Source organism: Sebastes fasciatus, chromosome 15 (genome assembly GCF_043250625.1).
Source record: "Sebastes fasciatus isolate fSebFas1 chromosome 15, fSebFas1.pri, whole genome shotgun sequence".
NCBI lineage: Eukaryota > Metazoa > Chordata > Actinopteri > Perciformes > Sebastidae > Sebastes > Sebastes fasciatus.
Window position 1 is genome coordinate 13,438,271 of NC_133809.1, and position 19,714 is coordinate 13,457,984.

Genomic DNA, 19,714 nt, shown 5'->3' on the forward strand with positions numbered 1-19,714 from the left:
GTTTAACTCGTTGGTTTCCTATGAAAATAAGATGAGAAAATATAGAAAATCTTCTGCGTATTTAATGCATTAAAAAATAGTTTTCCAAAGTGGCACTTTTGCAGTTGAGAATTTATAGCGGAACTTTTGATGTAGCCCTGTTTTTCCCGGGAAGAATTTGATCCGTACGCTACCTCACTAATGCTGATGCCAGCTTGTATGATTGGAGTTATCAGTTGGTGTGAATACTGGACGGTATGCTGGTTTTTCACTTATTTAATGTTAAATAACGTTAGCTATTATATTATTTTATCATTTAGGTATTTATTATCTGATGATTAGCTCAATAGCTCTACCTCGTTAGCTGCGGTGTGTTCCCATATGGGAGGAGGAAGGAGATACAGTAATGCCAGAGCAGATACAAATCTTAGTAATTCTGTTTAATTTATTACATCTACCCTACCTATTTTACAAGTGCAATTACCTCTGTTTACATTACATCTATTTTTATATTTTATACTTCTAGTGTAACACTTTATATTTATTTATTACATCTACCTTAGATGTTACATTTACCTGTTTTATTTGTCTTATTATAACTGTGTGTGTGTGTTTTACCTGTTATATGTTTTAACTGCCTCGTTAAATCTTGTCAAGTATTTGTTTTAAAGCACTGACCAGAAGTGGCAACTGTGAATCTCGTTGTATTTAATACAATGACAATAAAGCTTTCTATTCTGTTAACCGCATACTAGATGTTACATATTTGGTTAGTATGTCAGTGCATGTCACAGCCTAAGAGACAACCACAACAACAACACATAATAGATGTAACTCACACTCTGCCTTTTATTTACTCCTCTACTTCATGGGTTTTTTTGTTGTTGTTTTTTGTTGTTGTTTTTTACATTTATCCTTTGATATTGCAATATATTGTTATTAATTGTTTTTTATTTGTTTGTTTGTTTGTTTGTTTTATTGACACAACAAACATTAATCACTTATTTTTTTGTTTTCTTCACATTTACATGCATGTTCTTTTTAAATATCAATATATTGTAATTTGCTTAATGAATTGTATATATATATACATATATATATATATATATATATATGTTTTTTATTTTTTTTATTTATTTATTTTTTTTATTTTTATTTATTATTTAATTGAATAGTAATTATTTTTAACATCTGTATTACTATTACCTGGACAGTGTGGAGAAAATGACAGACTGTCAGGTTGCCGAGGAAGGAGCCAAGAGTTCTATGGAGCTCTACGAGAAACTGGCAGCACAAGGAGATGAAGTCAGGGTCTTGAAAACGGCTAAAGCAGAAAAAGTAAGTGCTTATAAACAACTAGGTAAAACAGTGATTTGACTTTTTGGTTTAGTTGTTAAAAAAACATTCCTCACCTACTGCCAGTGGTCTAGCCTTACAGATAGTTTTGGTTTTAATTTTGGTTTTGTACTTTATTTTTTCCCTTTTTTCAAGGTTGTTTTCATATATGCAATTTACAGTTCGTAATTACAATAGTTTATAAACCAATTTTCAAAGTAGTTGAGCTTATAGACAAAGTCATTAAGTGAACTACAGAAAACAACTTCAACATTCAAAATTGAAATAAAATTAAGAAAATAAATAATAATAATAATAAAAAGAAAGAATAGAATAAAAAAATAAAAACAAAAAACACACAGGCTGCTTTTATCTGTGTGTGTTATCTGACAGACCGTGTTTGGGTTCCTCAGGCTGAAATTGATGCTGCTGTCCAGTTGCTGCTAAAGTTGAAAGTAGACTACAAACAGGTGACGGGTCAAGATTACAAAGCAGGCTGTCCGCCCTCAGAAAACTCTGTTGCCCCCGACAACGGGCCAGCAGTAGATGGCGCTGATAATGAAGACATGGTCGACCCATGGAACGTTTCCACCAGCAACGCCAAGGGAGTGGATTACGACAAACTCATAGGTACGATTCAAATGAGCTTCAAGCGTGGTCTTCACTCAAAGAGCTGAAATTCAATGAAAACATATATTTTTAGTTTTTAACTTGATTGAAATATGAATATCAGTGATGTATTTCCAACCATGGGGTAATTTAAGGTCATGTGATTTAAGATAAACATTGTGTCGTGTCTTTCCTTAGTGAGGTTTGGCAGCAGTAAAATTGACACGGAGCTGGTGGACAGAATAGAAAAAGTATCGGGACAGAAGCCTCACCGCTTTCTACGAAGAGGAATCTTCTTCTCACACAGGTCAGCATTTTAGGAACTGAAAATGGTTCCATCAGTGTCACCTCTTTTCCTAATTCCTGACTTCCAGTGTATGGGTGTTTCACAAGTTATTGTGTGGTGTGTCATCTATAGTCATTCAGAAATTCTCCAGTGTCAGCATAGAAATGACACTGGAAGTGACACTGGAAGTCAGGAATTCTGGAAGTCAGAATTCCTGACTTCCAGTGTATGGGTGTTTCACAAGTTATTGTATGGTGCGTCATCTATAGTCATTCAGAAATTCTCCAGCGTCAGCATAAAAATATCCACTCTGAACCTTTTACTTTTCATTCAGATTTTCCTACTAAGTAAAACGGAAGGTGATGAGAGTTCACGGGGCAATGACACATCAATAAATCACTTTTCCTCTTATCGCTGTTTCTGGCAGAGATATGCATCAGGTACTGGATGCGTATGAGAAGCACAAGTCCTTCTACCTTTACACTGGCAGAGGTCCATCCTCACAGGCCATGCACATGGGTCACCTCATCCCCTTCATCTTCACCAAGTGAGTCTATATAATGTATTAATACCAAAGAGCTAGTCTAACTAAAAGCAGGTTTAAGAGTTAAATCAGCAAGGCAACATCTCAAATTATGAAAATTAAGTTGGAACCGAAACCTACTTCCGTGTTGCAGATGGTTGCAGGATGTGTTTGACATTCCCCTGGTGATCCAGTTGACGGATGACGAGAAGTACCTGTGGAAGGATCTATCGCTAGAGGACTGCCATCGCTTCGCTGTGGAAAATGCCAAGGACATCATTGCCTGTGGTTTTGATGTCAACAAAACCTTCATCTTCTCTGACCTCGACTACATGGGGTAAAATATGACAAAAACTATCTATCAGGCAGGGATGCATAGAGGCCCTGTCATATTTATTAAGGAAAATTCACCCTTATTTGTTCACATAACAGCATAGAATTATTTTTGTTTTGTTTTTTAATGTGTTAATTTCTATTTATTTTCTGCAGTGCGTGCCCTGAATTCTACAGAAATGTGGTAAAGGTCCAGAAGCATGTGACATTCAACCAGGTCAAAGGCATCTTTGGCTTTACAGACAGTGACTGCATTGGTGAGACAACTTATGACTAAGACATATGTAATGATTCAAAAATAAATCATTCAATCATTCTTTGATTGCTCTCATAGTCAGACCAGCAGCTGAAAAAGTTTACATATTTATGTACAAAATGTGTTAGTGTAATCCTGTCTTTGTGGGGGTTTTACATTATTTCCTGATACTGAATGGTGATTGTGTGAACACCTTATTGGTTCTTCATGGTGTTTATTATTTTCTATCCATCCAGGAAAGATCAGCTTCCCAGCCATCCAGGCAGCCCCGTCCTTCAGCAGCTCTTTCCCACAGATCTTCAAGGGCAGAAAGGACATACAGTGTCTCATCCCCTGCGCCATAGACCAGGTCAGGACGGCATTACAGTAATAGATCACAATACTACATACTAGAGTCATATATCACAATGAGGTGTGTTTGTATCCTCTCGCTCATCCAGGACCCCTACTTCAGGATGACCCGTGACGTAGCTCCGAGGATCGGCTACACCAAACCAGCCCTGCTGCACTCCACCTTCTTCCCGGCCCTGCAGGGAGCGCAGACCAAGATGAGCGCCAGTGAAGCCAACTCCTCCATCTTCCTCACTGACACAGCCAAGCAGATCAAAAACAAGGTGCCGCTATTACTAGTTATCACTAGTCAGATCGATATTGCCTATGATTGCTGACTGACCTGTGTAACCATCACTCACAGATCAACAAACATGCATTTTCGGGAGGAAAAGACACAGTGGAAGAGCACAGGGAGTTGGGTGGAAACCCAGACGTAGACGTCTCCTTCATGTACTTGAGCTTCTTCCTGGAGGATGATGAACAGCTGGAGAAGATCAGACAGGTGGGGGTGTGGAGAACGGGGAAAACAAATGATATCTTTCAAACGTTATTTCTTTTGTTAATCACGCTCTTTCCTTTGTTTTGTTTTCCTTATTCTCTCTACGACTTTGTCTCTCATTCTGCTTTCTGTATCTTCCCCTTGTGCTCTGTTTATCATTCTTCTCTGCTCCCTCCTGCTGCTCTTCAACTCCCTTTTTCCCACTCCCACAATCTCCTCTCTACAGGATTACGCAAGTGGAGCTCTCCTAACGGGAGAACTAAAGAAGCTTTTGATTGAGACTCTGCAGCCAATGATTGCACAGCATCAAGAGAAACGCAAACAAGTCACAGACGACACGGTCAAGGAGTTCATGACACCCAGGCCTTTAAATTTTAACTTGTAGCCTGCTTGAGCAACTGAGATGTCGAGGTATATCATGTCACTAATCTCAGTTCCAGAGCAAATAATTAATCACAGGACACAGTGTTAATTATTTACATAACCTTTAAAAAAATAATGATTAAGAAAACAAACCTGTTTATGAGTACAGCATGTTGTTATTGGCTGCCTGACTCAGGAAGGGTTCTCAAGAAAGCCAGTAATCCTATCAATTTTGTCACTGTTTAAACACTCAGAGGGAAGTGGTTCAGGTGTTCTCTGCAAAACAAAAAAAAGAATAAATGATTAATTCTATTTGACCACTGACATCATTCGCATAATTAATAGTATTAATAATAATTAATATGTCCAGCGCAATGTTACTGCAACCCCAACGTCTATTTCAGATTGTTCAGTACTGATAAAGTATAATGAAGTGAAAAGAATGTGATGTTTTACTGGAGGGATAACTCCCTAAATATTCACAATTCGAACATATTACTACTAAAAAATGTTGTCTTGCTGATGTTTTATATCACTTTAAACTGGTACCAAAGGTACCTGAAGACCACTGCAGAAACAAACACTGTCAGCACCTGTTGTAAACTCCACAGAATATGTTCTATTTGAAACTATTTGCTTACTTATATACATACTTTATGGGCAAATATTAAATATCAGTGGTATAGTATGTAGACAAACACCTGTGCAACTCCTCCAGTCAGGTGATTAATCGCATGATTGTCCATAGTTAATCGCGATTACTTGCAAATTAATCTCACATTTTTTTATCTGTTCAAAATGTACCTTTAAAGAGAGATTTGTTAAGTATTTAACACTCTTATCAACATGGGAGTGAGCAAATATTCTGCTTTATGCAAATGTATGTGTATATTTATTATTGGAAATCAATTAACACCACAAACCAATAACAAATATTGTCCAGAAACCCTCACAGGTACTGCATTTAGCATAAACAAATATGCTCAAATCATAACATGGCAAACTCAAGCCCAACAGGCAACAACAGCTGTCAGTGTGTCAGTGTGCTGACTTGACTATGACTTGCCCCAAACTGCATGTGATTATCATAAAGTGGGCATGTCTGTCAAGGGGAGACTCCTGGGTACCCATAGAAGCCATTTTCATTCACATATCTTGAGGTCAGAGGTCAAGGGACCCCTTTGAAAATGACCTTGCCAGTTTTTCCTCGCCCAAATGTTGTATTAGTTTGGAGCGTTATTTAACCTCCTTCACTTTTAAATTAACTACAGTTGTCAAACACAATGTAAAGCACAAACATTGGCTTCCAACATCTAGTGGAGTAGAAAAGTAGCATAAAATTGACATACAAGTAGAGTACAATTACTGCAAAATTGTACAGTACTTGAGTAAATGTACTTAGTTACTTTCCAGCACTGTAGTTGCAGCAGGGCTGTTTGTGCATTGTGGTGAAACTGCACAGCTGTATGATGTTTTTGGCACAGCTGTATACTGCATGTAGCTCCTTAATCACTGTGTTTTTAAGAATCCCAGTTGGACAGTGACACATGATGATGATGATGATGATGACTATAGCACCATCATGATGACCTGTTGGGTATTTTGACTGTGCGGTGGAGGATCAGCAGCAAACGCTCCTCTGCGGCTCAGCCAATGGCAGCGAGGGGCGTTCAGTTACCCGCTGGGGGAGTTGTCTACCTCCAAGTCATCCGATTGGGCTGCTCTTAAAAAAAAAAAAAAAAAGGCAAACACGCTTCTACTTTGAACCTCTTCTTCCTCCTCCTCCTCCTCCACAGGGTCAGAAATAGAAAAGGTTTGGCAGTAAGAGGGCACTTTCTAGTAGTGAAGCGTGTGAGGACACATCAGCATCCGGGTCCTTTTCTCATTAGCATTAGCTCAGCATCAGCAACCAACCTTAAGAGGATACTTGCTTTAGCTTTAGAGCTAAACATCTTGACTGAAGCTGAAGTTTGTGAATAACATATTGATAACAAAGTACCCACTAACTGTTTGCTTGACACATTTCACCAGTTAGATTGTTTTAAAGGGGAATGGCATTGGACTTCGCTGCGGGCTGCATAGGAGGTAAGTTCACCAGCCACGTTAACAAGTTGGAGCTAGCATTTTTTCCATCGTTAAGAAACACGTGGACAACTTAAACTGTAAAGTACGTCATTTCCACGTCCGACAAAACGTTAAAAACAAACTATAATGACGGATTAGACACTAAAAATCCGAGTTTTTTTCCATTTGTCTAGTTAAATGTATGTGGAAATATCCCGGATGTAACGTAAATGTAGTGAGATTACATTCAATACCTGTAACTCAGAACACATGGAGTGGTATTAATGTGTGTTGTCATCTTGTCATTCATGCAATAGCTTGTTATGTGTGAATTAAACTTGCACACGACAAGCTAAAATGGAAAAAAAGGTTTTGTTTAACAGTGTGTCAAGGTGTCTTATCTTGCCATCTTTTCCCATGATAGTTCATCATCATGCATTGTGAAATAACCCCTCTACCATTCCTGGTTAAGGCGTAACCCTCTACCTGAAGTTCACTTTCAGACTTCCTGTTTGAATGGAGGTAGTTAAAATCCAGTAAATCAACCCCCTTAAAGCCTTGGGAAGCTTGTCAGCTGTTGTCTTTGCACAAGGTCTTCCTAAACTACCCCCACATAGTCTCACGTTAGAGCCCTGCTGAGATAAAAAGTTTTGTGCAGAGAGCCAGTCATAATACTACGAGAAAAAAAAGTCGTGATTTAATGAAAGTAAAGTCATACTATTTCAAGAAAAAAAGTCGTAATATTCCAAGAATAAAGTCATAACTTTACAAGAAAAAAGTTGTAATATTTCTATAATAAAGTCATAAATTTATGAGAAAAAAGTCTTAATTTAATGAGAATAAAGTCATACTATTTCAAGAAAAAAGTCGTAATATTACGAGAATAAAGTCATAACTTTACAAGAAAAAAGTTGTGATAGTCCAAGAATAAAGTCCTAACTTTATGAGAAAAAAGTCATATTACGAGAAAAAAGCTGTAATTTAATGAGAATAAAGTCAGAAGTTAACAAGAAAAAAAAAGTTGTAATATTACGAGAATAAAGTCATAGCTTTACGAGAAAAAAACTACTTTATAATATGATTTTATTTTCATAATATTCTAACTTTTTTTCTCCCAAACTTCTGACATTATTTTCATAATATTACGACTTTTTTCATGTAAACTTCTGACTTTATTGTCATATTACAACTTTTTTCTCGTAAACCTATGACTTTATTCTCATAATATTATGACAACACTGCTATAGACTCTTTTGTTATTCATTCACTGATGCATACATGCCAAAGTCTGTCCCAATTCGTAATAACAGGAGGTGCATGTATAATTTGTAAGCATAAATTCAAAACAATTAAATGTTGCCTTACACTTAAAACAATGATCCCAGTCACTTCCACACAGTGAGGCATACAGTTTATTAATTAAACAATGGTATCGCATCGGTATTCAGAATTGGCTGATACCCAAAACCCAGGTATCGGTATCGGTATTGGAACTAAAAAAGTCAGATCTGTGCATCCTTAATTGAAAAGCCTTTTGTATCCCACTGTTTATACTCAACGTTACTATATGGGTAATGATGTGTGCATTAAGTTGTCAGGTCATGGTCAAAGTGTATTACATTTGAAGGTTAAATGCCTCTGATGATTGAGTACCTCTTGGCCAACGGGTCCTAATATGACACACTGTTGTATAATGGATCTTTGGCTCAGTCATGTCAAGGACAGGCCACCATCAAGCTTTCGTCACAGCCAGGGTACAGTGCAGTGACCAGCTGATTACTGCGCTCAGTCTCAGGGGAACGGGTTGTTTGATGTCCAGAGATGAGCCACTTGATTATAAGCCATTAATTTGATTTCTATATCATAATTAGTATCTTCTAATAAGATTTTAAATCATGTTTTCCAGGTGCTGCCGGTGTTTTGGTCGGACATCCATTTGACACTGTGAAGGTGGGTGTCTGTTCCATCGTCACTCATTATTTACTCATGTTAGGCAATGGCATGATCCAGTACTTTGCTGTTAAAGTGTTGTAAGTCTGTTGAATTTTAACCCAGATAATCTGAAGTTGCATAGTCAGCCAACACTAGGGCTGAGGAAATTGAGCAAGAGGATTGGGATATTGATTACTGTATTATTATTATTATTATTAATAATAAAGACATACTTTTGTTTTAACTAAGGATGCACCGATACCGGGCGCCACGTTGATCGCTCATCATTTGCAAAAAGTTGAGGTCTAGGCTACTTTATGCAAATCACGGGCGTCCGACTCAACTCGCCGCCTCTGGAAACTCCAGAGAAACTTTTAAACTAACCGTTGTCGATCTAAAATAAAGGACAGATTCAGCAACTGCATGGCTTATTTCTCCTCGCATAAAATGTTTTCAGAAACACATTTCAGTAATCTATTTTTGTGATACAAGAGAAGAAAGTTTCCAAACGAGCCACCATGTTGGTTCCAGTTTGAAAGCTGGGAGGAGCAGCAGCGCAAGAGGGAAAGCGTTTGTCCAATCAGGTGTCTTGAGTCTAGTGGCAGCCAATCAAGCGTCCAATGCTGGGAAGCGAGGCGATCCCTCGCGCTAAAAAACGCCCCTGTGGACATGTACCTTACACATACAAGAATGATCCCAGTCTCTTCCACACAGTGAGGCATACAGCTTATTAATGAAACACTCATATCGGATCGGTACTCAGTGTTGGCCGATACCTAAAGCCCAGGTATCGCTATCGGATCGGTGCATCTCTAGTTTGAACTCATGCAGATCATGTTTTATGTTGTGTATTTCTTTAATTCTAAACAGATCTTTATTCACGTGCCACGACGTCCCCCTTAAATGTCAGTATTTGTCAGCAACCAAGCACTATGTACAGTATGTAAAGTATTGTTCTGACCTTCAGTGTACATTGAAGTTCAGAAGAAGGACACTCACTTTCAGAGTCTATTTAGGGACATTGGCTTCAGTTACTGGCTTTTGTCTGATAAACTCTATAATCATAGTTTTCAACTAACCGTACAGTCACATGAAGTATTGTTGTCACTATAGTTAGTGGACTTGTCTATGCAGTACTCCTTTTGGCTTACTCGTTAAAGTCCAAATTTAATGGTGTTTTTCAGACTTTTCTGATTTCTATAAATGATTCCAAACACTAACTTTGTTCGCATTGATTAAATTGCCGTCATAAATCATTCACTTAATTTGTTTGAAAAGGCAAGGAAGTTTTAAATAGCCTTTAGCACACAATTGTTTGACGTTGCCTCTAAAGTGGATGCATACAGAGATAGTTCATGGTTTGGTTGTAGCTCTTTTGTACCTTGCTTTTAATGTCATTTCTCCCTGAGCTGGTGTTTTGGGTGGGGGGGGCTTTAACAGCAACAGTGTCACTGTGTTGTAGATGAGAGAGAGAAATAAACAACCTCTCCATGGAAATGTGACCTATAGTAAGTATGGTCAAGGTTTTTTTTTTTCCCTTTCACCCAATGTCTTGTCTTGAGCTATAAAAATAAAAAGCACAGAAGACATTTAGTTTTTTATCCAACTTCATTCTCGGTTAATTTTTGCACCCCCCTAAGCATATATATATTTTCTTTCCCTGAAAAGAACCATTTCAAAGCTCTGCCTGCTTCTTTCCCTTTTAAACCTGTATTACAATATGTGGTTTTGTAGTCGTTGTGGCCCTGTTGTTGGCCTTATCACTCTGTCATACGACTCTAACATGAAGTCCGTCATCCACAGGTGAGACTTCAGGTTCAAAATGTGGACAAACCTCTGTACCGTGGGACATATCACTGCTTCCAGTCGATCGCACGCCAGGAGTCGGTAAGATTGTTGTAAATGCCTCTTAATTTTTTCCTCATAGAAATAGAATAGGAGTAGAATGGACATTCCACTGTGGTCATTTGACTAGATTGTTGTTAGTTGTTATGGCGACAACACACGTCAGTAAAGTGCCGAATCGACTCGTTAAAGCCAATTCATACTACTTTGTTTCTTACATACTTGTCAAAGGGACAGCCGGCATGGCGGAACTACATGCACACACGCGCACACCTGTGCATTCCAGTACCCATACTACCATACTATCTAGTATGCCAGAAAAAGATTTAGTATATCCCAATACATAGTCTGTCAAATGCAGTATACCAAAAATACCAGGATGTGCTACTACATCCGGTACTACAGTATATTGCAGTATGCAATCCAGCAATGGCTATTCTGACCCACAATCCTCCTATCCAATGAGCAAGAGGGTTAAAGTTCAAGGATGTCCCAATTGTATGCATACTGCATGCAACGCGAGTCCTTGACTTGCCGCTAGTCTGGAACTTGGTGCAATGGCAATAGTACACATAAAAATGGCCCGCCACTCTGACCACCCTGCTACCTTGATTTGAATGGGAATGTCCGTCCTACTCCTATTCTATTTCTATGGTGTTACTAGTTCATATATTTTCTCTCTTAGACTGCATTTAATCGTATCGTGGCTGTTAAATGATGTGTGAGTATTTCACCTTGTGCTGTCTCTACCATGCCCTCAAATTAAAGTGTCCAGTTACAGTCCCATCTCTAAACATGATCAGCCAGCATGTTCCTAACATGGGGTGAGAGGGGTGAGAGGGGTGAGAGGGGGCGGATGTGTGTCAGTTAACCAGGGTCAGTGAGGACCTTATTCCTGCATGGGCTAAATAAAGCTTTGGACATCAAGCCATGTGAGCTAAGTGGAGTATGCTTGGTCTCTGTTGGCTGTTTTCACATGGAGGTAATGGATTGTATTCCTCCTACAGTGCAATATGAAAATGTGATTTGGTTCGCAGCAGTTTGTTCCCCCACGTTCATATTTGTGGCACATAAATTTACAGAACTAAAACAATGCCTATATTTAGATTGTCCATGAAGCTGTCAGCTTTGTATGTGTGTACCTAGCAGCTGAAGCTGGCCGAGTACAGAGAGGACAGACATTTGGAATGAATTTCTTATTAATTTTAGAACATAATTTTAAGTGTTTTGAGGACACGTCTGCGTTAAAACACAGCTGCTAGCTCGTCGCTGACATCGCTGCTCCTCTCTCGTTGACTTGATTGGCCACAAAATCTGTAGAGATGTTGATGCATCATGATGGTGTTCCCTCGACGGTCCCAGTAATCTGTCTTTGTGTCTGTAGATGCTCGGTCTGTACAAAGGCATCGGCTCTCCAATGATGGGCCTGACCTTCATCAACGCCATAGTTTTTGGTGTCCAGGGCAACGCCATGCGTAAGCTTGGCAGAGACACGCCTCTCAACCAGTTCCTGGCTGGCGCCTCTGCTGGAACCATCCAGTGTGTCATTTGCTGCCCGATGGAGCTGGCGAAGACGCGCATGCAGCTGCAAGGGACGGGAGAGAAGAAGTCGAAGAGAAAGCTGTACAAGAACTCTCTGGACTGTCTGGTGAGAATCTACAACAAGGAGGGAATCCGAGGTATCAACCGCGGCATGGTGACCACCCTGCTGCGCGAGACACCTGGTTTCGGCGTGTACTTTCTCGCCTACGACATATGGACCCGTTACCTTGGCTGCGAGCCAGAGGATCCTTACATGATCCCAAAGCTGTTGTTTGCCGGCGGCATGTCCGGCATCGCTTCCTGGATCTCCACCTATCCCGTGGACGTGATCAAGTCGCGTCTTCAGGCGGACGGGGTCGGCGGCGTCAACAAGTACAGTGGCATCATGGACTGTGTCAGACAGAGCTTGAAGAAAGAGGGGTGGAGGGTGTTCACACGCGGGCTCACGTCCACTTTGCTCCGCGCTTTTCCAGTGAACGCCACCACGTTTGCCACTGTGACTCTATTTCTGTTGTACATGCGCGAGGGAGAAGAGTGTAGCATTCAGGACTCTGAGCCGCAGTCCGTCCAGCTGCAGCCTCTGCAGCCGCAGACGCAGCCAACCAGCATGTGAGCATCACTACAGTCATCAGCAAATCGATATAGTATAGATGAAATTTGCAGCTTAATGCAGGTCTATGATCTGTTGACTGGTGTCCGTAACGAGAAAGGTGAACTGATCCTAGGCCAGCTGACCACATGTATTATTTAAATAATATATATTTTAAGATGAAGGCTGCACTTGTAAATATGGTATGGTTAAAAGTCCTTGGTTTTTGTACACATTTTTTTGAGTAATTTAGGAAACTTAACTGTTACAAGAGTTACTGTAACGCACAGTGACAGTTACAGATGTTCCTAAAATTTGGAGTAAAAGAAACACTTTGTCTTTAATGCTGTGTTCAGGTCATAATGGAGTATATTAAAAACCGGTCTCCACTACTAGACATGCCTAAACTTGTATTCAATGATAGTTTTTGACTACCAAAAGTCGGCTGCAAAGTTTGGCATGTTTGTGAACATGAATGTATTTTTAACTGTTCCTTTTTGCAAACTTCAATTGTGTGATTTTAAGATTGAATTTATTCATTTTAAGCGGTTAACCAATCGATAATGTTCTCACCGTGGTGTCCAGGTCAAGACTATTTACGTCCACATAGTGCGAACACAGCATTTCGGCATGTTATCGTAATGGTTATATTTACAAAGAAAGCCTTACACGTGTAGATATTGTTGTATTATTTTTCTGAGGTTACAATTGTGTATGTGGTTCAACCTTTCTATGAGAAGTCAAAGGAATTTGATTCAAGCTGTGGATGCTGCCTGAAGTTTTAATTGGTAATTGGTCGTTGGCCCACTGCATTATGACATAAACATGGTTTAGATACAAAATAATGATAATTTAATTTAAAATATATAATCGTGTGACACAATAATTGTCTAAAACCAAATGTGATGCCATTTTTAATCATTTTGTTTTGGACATCGTACAGCATCCAAAGAAAGCACCTTATGGTATGATATTAAGCACATGTACGGTTAACAAACATTTTTGTCCATCAGATTTTAAATTTTACAACAAATTGTATATTTTGTATTTACCACTAATGCAAGATGCTGTTACAGTGTCGAGCAAAGCTGATGGCTTAGTTGTTAAAAGTGGGCTTTTTAAAATCCAAAATGTATTTTTACACCGTGCGCTCCTCATTGGTAGATGTGAGGCACAATATTTAGCCGGCTCCACATCCTCCACAAGGGGGAGATTTGTTAAAGTGGCAGTAGGCGGTATATTTTTTTGGCATCATTGTGCAAAAAATCCCATAATAACCTTTCAGCATATTGTAATTCAAGTGTTCTGAGAGATACCTAAACTTCTGCACCTCATCATGGCTCTGTTTCAGGCTTTAAAAAATCTAGCCCGTGATGGGAGACTTTGACCAATCACAAGTCATTTTCATTGAGAGAGCGTTCCTATTGGCTGTGCTCCGGAAATGTTACCAGAAATTTTACAATGGCGTCCGCGTCACAAACTTTCTCATTTTACAGCTAAACCGTGCACTACAAGATGATTCTGAGAACATTTGAGGCCAGAAATAGGCATTAACGTAACATAATATTGATTCATATTTGATCAGCGCGGCCTAGTTTGACCGTTTGGTCTGAGTTTGCGAGCGTTAACAGCTGGCTCTTACTGCTTGTTTTCCTCCGGTCTGTGAAATCTTGCAGATGCCGTTAGGAGCACCGGAGGACAGAGGCACATGATTTTTTTCAGGTTACCTGTTTCATGTACTACTGTCACGGTATAGCGACCGTTTTATAAAGATAACTTTTTTAAATCATATTTGCTCCAATCTTGCCTACTTCAGCTTTAATGTCAGACCAGTATTGTTCACACTAGCCTGCGGCATCTAGAGGCAGAGGAAGTGATGGCTCCTGCAATTTTAACACTTTCAGCTGCAGATTTTTCATTTTGTAGCTGCCGTTTGTGGTTTTTAGTACATTTCTATAATTTATGCACCTGTAATGACATTTTCAGACATTTGATCAGAGACGAGTGTTATTTTTTTAGAGAAATAGTAACTTGTTAAGAGCTTACTATTCTGCCAAAAACAGATTTTTGTAATGTTTGCATTTGAAGTTCAAATGTTGGTCAAATGTCTCTAAATCTGACCATAAAAGATTTGTCAGTAATCTCTTGACCAACAAAATCTGGTTAAGACCCCTCTGCTTCCCTCTCAATATTAACCAGGACCGTCATTATAGGACCGAGGGCACACAGTGTCAATGTGACCTCTGTACTTTACCCAGTTAACAGCTGCCAGAGTTCACAAATGATTACATTTTTCAGGTTTAAAAAGTAAACTATAACAGGTCAAACATTGGAACTGCAGTCATGCACAAGAAATGCCTTTATAAACCTACCTGCAGGTGACACAAGTATCAAAATTGATGGAGCTATTACTTTCCTTGCACATAGATGGCGCACATCTGCAGGTGCTAAACTGCCTAAACTGCTGCTGCTGTTACTTTTCTCATCAATGAGTGGCAGATGTTAGACTGGTCTGAAACAGCTTTGGGGTTGTCCAAAGACATAATGTTGTACATACTGTGGATATGGTGGGTTTTTTTTTCTTCATGTCATCCTTTACAAGGGTGTGAAATCTCTATAGGCTTTAGATTTTCCCATAAAGGTTCTCTATTCGATATCCAGAGCATTAATAAAGCAGCAAACAACTATTTGCGATGTAAAGATATAGAGGAGTAATGTCTACCTGAACAGAGAATGAAGTCACTCTCCCTCTGTGTGTGTTGTAATCACTCTGTGCTTTGTTTACATTGCCGGACCGGCCGTGCGTGCCTTTTTTAGTGCATGTGAGCGTGCTCCACTGGCTAGCTTACGGTCACCACTCTGCACTGCTCTCATACGACGGTTACAGCCGAACACGCCGTCCCGACCAACGGCATCGTCGCCGAAGCGTAACACCCTCCACCTCCTCCTCAGGTTAAAACTGTTAGCTCTGTCAGCACTGTTGCCGTTGTTTGCACTGTTAGCATAGCGTCGCCATGTTGAGAGCCGTCGAGAGGCAATAGAAATGCTCTGAATTTCGTGTTCAGCTCCTTTAATTACAATTCTGTATTTTTGTGTTTCAAGTCTTTAGTTCTCTATTTTGTCTAGGTTTGTCTGACTGTACTGGTGGATGATGCATGTTTGTTCATATCTTTGTAAAAAGGGCTGCTTTAACCGTCCAATGTTGCCTTCTTGTTCTGTGCTTGTTTATGTACAATATCTTGCACCAAAGCAGCATGCTACACGATGAAGTTCTTTGAGAGAATGGTGAAATAAAAATCAAATTTTTTCTCATGTTTTCTGAAAGACACAGTTCTTGGTACAGCTATTACCACAATGAGAATGCATGAATGGATGAGTTGTTTAAGTGAGTGCTCTGTTAAAGAAATGAAAGACTGACCTCTAGTGGTTATATATGGGTATCACAGGTTCTGCTTACATTTAGGGCTTGAAGCAGACTCATTCAAATCTATCAGGGAGAACACACACGTACTATTGGACACTAATGTATAAAAATAGCACTGTTTATTAAAGAAATATTATTTACTTTCAGAGTTGTAAACAAATGTATCCATTATTTGACAAAAATAAATTATTCAAGTTATGATCACAGTATTGCCTCAACACCATCTCACAGGATGAGTGCCAGTACATGAGTCTTAAGGGAAACACTTCTCACCCAAATGTTTTTTTCAAAAATGCAGCATAAAAATAAATAGTATGCCTTATATATCAGGAAACCCGTAGTATGGAGTGGTGCTCCCCTTCAACTTATTGTGCAAGAAGGTTGAATAAATATCCCGATGCTCTTCTCTCATTGAGATACAACTCCAAATGGAACAGTTACTGAACGTAGCATCGTTTATCCTCTGGTCCCAGATGAGACTGAAAACAAAGAAGTACAGCGAAGAAAGGGAAAGTAGTGGATAAATAAAGGAATAGATTTCAGATTGTGGTTTTCCTATAGTGTTTCTCTCTCTCTCTACTAGCTGGTTTTCCCAGATTTTGATGTGTTCATGAAGGAGGAGTCACAGGAGTAGCGCAGAAGGCGGTAGATCTCTTCGGCTCTGGATCGACTCATACAGCCTCCCTTCTGTATGGCTTCAATGGAGCTGCAGGAGGAACAAAAGAAGTCGAGAGGAGAGGTTGTAGTGTGTAAACAAGAGGGGAAGAAGGTATCTTCTCTCAGTATATATACAGTACACACAATTCCTTTACCTGTTTATGAGTTGTGCAATAGACCTGAAGTTCTGGCTCAAGCTGAGGGCGTGGACGTAGTTGACCGAGGGCATGCCCAAGTAGAGCTGCAGGGCCTGCTGCCTGTGCTGCCCTTTGACCTCCAGCGGTACGGCGATGCCCTGATCTTTACGCTGCTCCAGCCGTGCCAGGCCTGCCAGCAAGCCGGCGCTCTCTTCAGCGCCATCGCTCCACAGCAAGCGCACCCCGGTACGCACCAGGGCCGTCAAAGTGCTGTCGTAGTAACGGGTTCGCTGGAACGGACGCAACGCCTCACCTGTGACGGTGAATTATAAAGAACAGAAGCATATAATGTGATCTTAATTAGTAAATCAAATTGTCGTGTAAACCACTGGTTCCCAACCTGGGGTTCTCGACCCCCGTTAGAGGTCATCAAAGCTTCACAAGGGGTCGCAAGGCCTTCTTGATTTTAAGGGGTGTAAGACAGCTTTTTAAAGGGGTCGTCAGTTTAACCAATCATAGAAAAGGGGTCGCCTAAGGAAAAATGTTGGGAACCACTGGTAAACTATCAAAACTGCAATCAAAATACACAGTACATATTCAACAAAATTAGGCTTTTGGTCATCAAATCAACCGGCTGACTGACCTGGCTTGGTTCGGTCCTTCTCCACTATCACACAAACACGCTCAAACAATCCCAGCAAGCTGTTCACTCTTTCAGCCAATCGCTTCCTGTTCTGCGCCGCGGCCAAGTCCGACTGGCTGTGCCTCTCCACCGCCGTGCGGTTGCTGACAATGAAGTAGCTGCCGTCCAGTGAGCAAACGTGGACGGTGGCTGCGTGGCGCTGACGGAGGCTGGTCATCAGCTCCACTCCACCGCTGATGCAGCGACTGTCCACCAGAATGCAAACAGGCCCCGATGGAGCACTGACTGATGAATCCTGTGCAGTGGACGTCTGTGGAGCTGAGGAGGCGGCAGGGAGGGCCTGGACCTGGAGGAAAACCAGAAAGTTTTACTGACTTCTACTATGTCTGTTTTAGTGACTGGTTTAATAACTCAGCGTCCCTTCTTTCTACGTCTTACTGTCACACACACTGTATGACCCTATGGACAGATGTGTATGTGTGTCATCTTTGCTCGTACCTGGGGTTGTTTCATGGAGGATAACAGCAACTCCGACTCTGCAAAGTCCAGTTCGTCAGAGAGCAAATGCTGATTTTCCATCCTCTGGCGACACCTGCAGGTGAAAGAAAATTATGCTTCAGTAGTTTATGAAAGTTTGTAGTGGCAATTTTAGACTCTTTTTAAGGGTGCTCAAGCACACCTACATTTCATCTCATCACCCCCGAAAGATAATTATCTAACCCTCTGAGATCGCCAGTGGTCCAAGGCCGACATTACTGTCTTTAAGAGGTTGTAGCGGGCTCAGTCTTAACACTAGTGAAGATATTGGTATCATACGAAACTAGAAAAAACGAAGGAATCCACTGGTACCAACCATGTCATGCTAGCTTTTCGGGAAGGAGGCTAAATAACGCTCCAAAGTAATGCTAAATTTTGGCAAGGGAAAACTGGCATGGTCATTTTCACAGAGGTCCCTTGACCTCTGACCTCAGGATATGTGAATGAAAATGGCAATGGGTACTCATAGTCTCCCCTTTACAAACATGCCTACTGCATGCAGTTTTGGGCAAAAAACATGCAGTTATTTGCATGCAGTATAATATACAATGGTATAACATTTAATGAGAAAGGTTTATCTACAGGAGAATAAACATTTGAAAGCAATACAGAATGACTGAGAGCAATACTGCATTATATTCCATTATATTTTGAATTGTCACCTGGCGCCTGAATTTTGTGTTTTCCTTTAAAAAAATAAAAACATTTCCACCATAACTTGATGCAGAAAAGAAAGAAAATGGTGCATAAAAATTGAGCAGAATGCAGGAATTGAAGTGTTTGCCACTCAAAAATTCCTAAGGGAGAGGACCCCAGACCCCCTGCTTCATATGTGTCCCCCCCAAGTTGAAAGGAAGCCTACGCCCTTGACTGTTACATTCTCATTGGGGGTTGAAAAGTCTGATCCTAGAATCGCCCCTGATGTTTGTGTTTGTGTGCTACCATATGAGAATTTCTTTACCTCTCCTTTTGCTGGTCTTCACTCACTGAGCTCTTCTGTGCCTTGCTCAGCAGTGAGACCTTGGATGCTATGGTTGAAGACGAGGAGGAGGAAGAGGAGGGTTTCTGCTGCTGTTCTAGCCCGCTGGGCTCCGGCTGTACCACCTTTGGCCACAAGGGGGCAGCAACACCCCCTCCTGTTGTGACACTTCTCTTTTTACCAACTTCCTCTGTCTCCTCCTCACTAGAATCATGAATGCGGATGACACGGGCGCACTTGGTTTTCACCCCAGCTCTCTGCTCTGGTGGAGCTCCAGCTGCAGTCTTAGCGCCAGCCCCGGCTCTGGCTTTGTGCTGGAAAACACGCCGTCTGGTGGCATACTGCCTCCGCCCCTCCACGTACGAGTCCTCGGGCATAAGTTCAATGTCTTCAGCCTCCTCTTCCTCGCTGCTCTCCACCTCCTCACTTCCCACCACAAAGCTGTCCTCTGCATATGTCTCATCCATCTCAGGCACCTGGGACGCAACGTTAGGAACATGGACTGGAGTCAATAATTAGACTAAACGTTATCTGAAGTACTTTGTATTTGGTTTCTTTGTAAATCAAGTTTTTATTTGCAGAGTAAAAAAAAAAAAAGTAAATAAAATATACAGTATACCTGAGAAAATATGTCCATGTTGTGATGATTTCTGTAGGACAGTTTGAACTTTCCCTGGACTGCAGGGCTTCTCACTGACTTCAGGTAAACACCTTGCATCTCGGATTCTGTTATAGAAGGGAACAAACAGGAAGTTTAAATGTTATGGCACAATTCCTTCAGCCGACTTAAACACTTCAGATTTGAAATGAAATCCACTGAAGGTAGAATAAAATCACATTTCTTGGATT

The 19,714-nt window shown here is 40.6% G+C and overlaps 3 protein-coding genes across 4 annotated transcripts in view; 2 read left to right on the forward strand and 1 right to left on the reverse strand.

Annotated features, from left to right (window-relative positions):
• The first annotated feature begins 31 nt into the window (after positions 1-31).
• On the forward strand, positions 32-4,603 carry wars1 (tryptophanyl-tRNA synthetase 1). Its single transcript, XM_074661089.1, has 11 exons — positions 32-234; positions 1,194-1,317; positions 1,728-1,944; positions 2,122-2,230; positions 2,637-2,756; positions 2,887-3,069; positions 3,222-3,322; positions 3,558-3,670; positions 3,762-3,935; positions 4,016-4,156; positions 4,380-4,603. Exons 2-11 carry the CDS (start codon positions 1,204-1,206, stop codon positions 4,536-4,538), a joined length of 1,431 nt encoding a protein of 476 aa, XP_074517190.1. The 5' UTR covers positions 32-234; positions 1,194-1,203; the 3' UTR covers positions 4,539-4,603.
• Positions 4,604-6,254: 1,651 nt separating this feature from the next.
• On the forward strand, positions 6,255-15,801 carry slc25a29l (solute carrier family 25 member 29-like). 2 transcript variants are annotated; one of them, XM_074661092.1, is made up of 5 exons: positions 6,255-6,601; positions 8,487-8,530; positions 10,316-10,399; positions 11,742-14,419; positions 14,530-15,801. In XM_074661092.1, exons 1-4 carry the CDS (start codon positions 6,568-6,570, stop codon positions 12,510-12,512), a joined length of 933 nt encoding a protein of 310 aa, XP_074517193.1. In that variant the 5' UTR covers positions 6,255-6,567; the 3' UTR covers positions 12,513-14,419; positions 14,530-15,801. The 2 variants fall into 2 exon arrangements, with proteins under 2 accessions (XP_074517193.1, XP_074517194.1); XM_074661093.1 differs by lacking the exons at positions 6,255-6,601; positions 8,487-8,530 and adding an exon at positions 9,969-10,020.
• Positions 15,802-16,014: 213 nt separating this feature from the next.
• fancm (FA complementation group M) overlaps positions 16,015-19,714 on the reverse strand; it is a 52,586-nt gene continuing 48,886 nt past the window's right edge. The window contains exons 19-24 of the mRNA XM_074661099.1: positions 19,485-19,591; positions 18,848-19,341; positions 17,848-17,941; positions 17,350-17,695; positions 16,725-17,019; positions 16,015-16,618 (exon numbers count right to left, since the gene is read on the reverse strand). Of these exons, the coding sequence (XP_074517200.1) occupies positions 16,492-16,618; positions 16,725-17,019; positions 17,350-17,695; positions 17,848-17,941; positions 18,848-19,341; positions 19,485-19,591 (1,463 nt within the window). The 3' untranslated portion in view covers positions 16,015-16,491. The remainder of the gene's footprint in view (positions 16,619-16,724; positions 17,020-17,349; positions 17,696-17,847; positions 17,942-18,847; positions 19,342-19,484; positions 19,592-19,714) is intronic.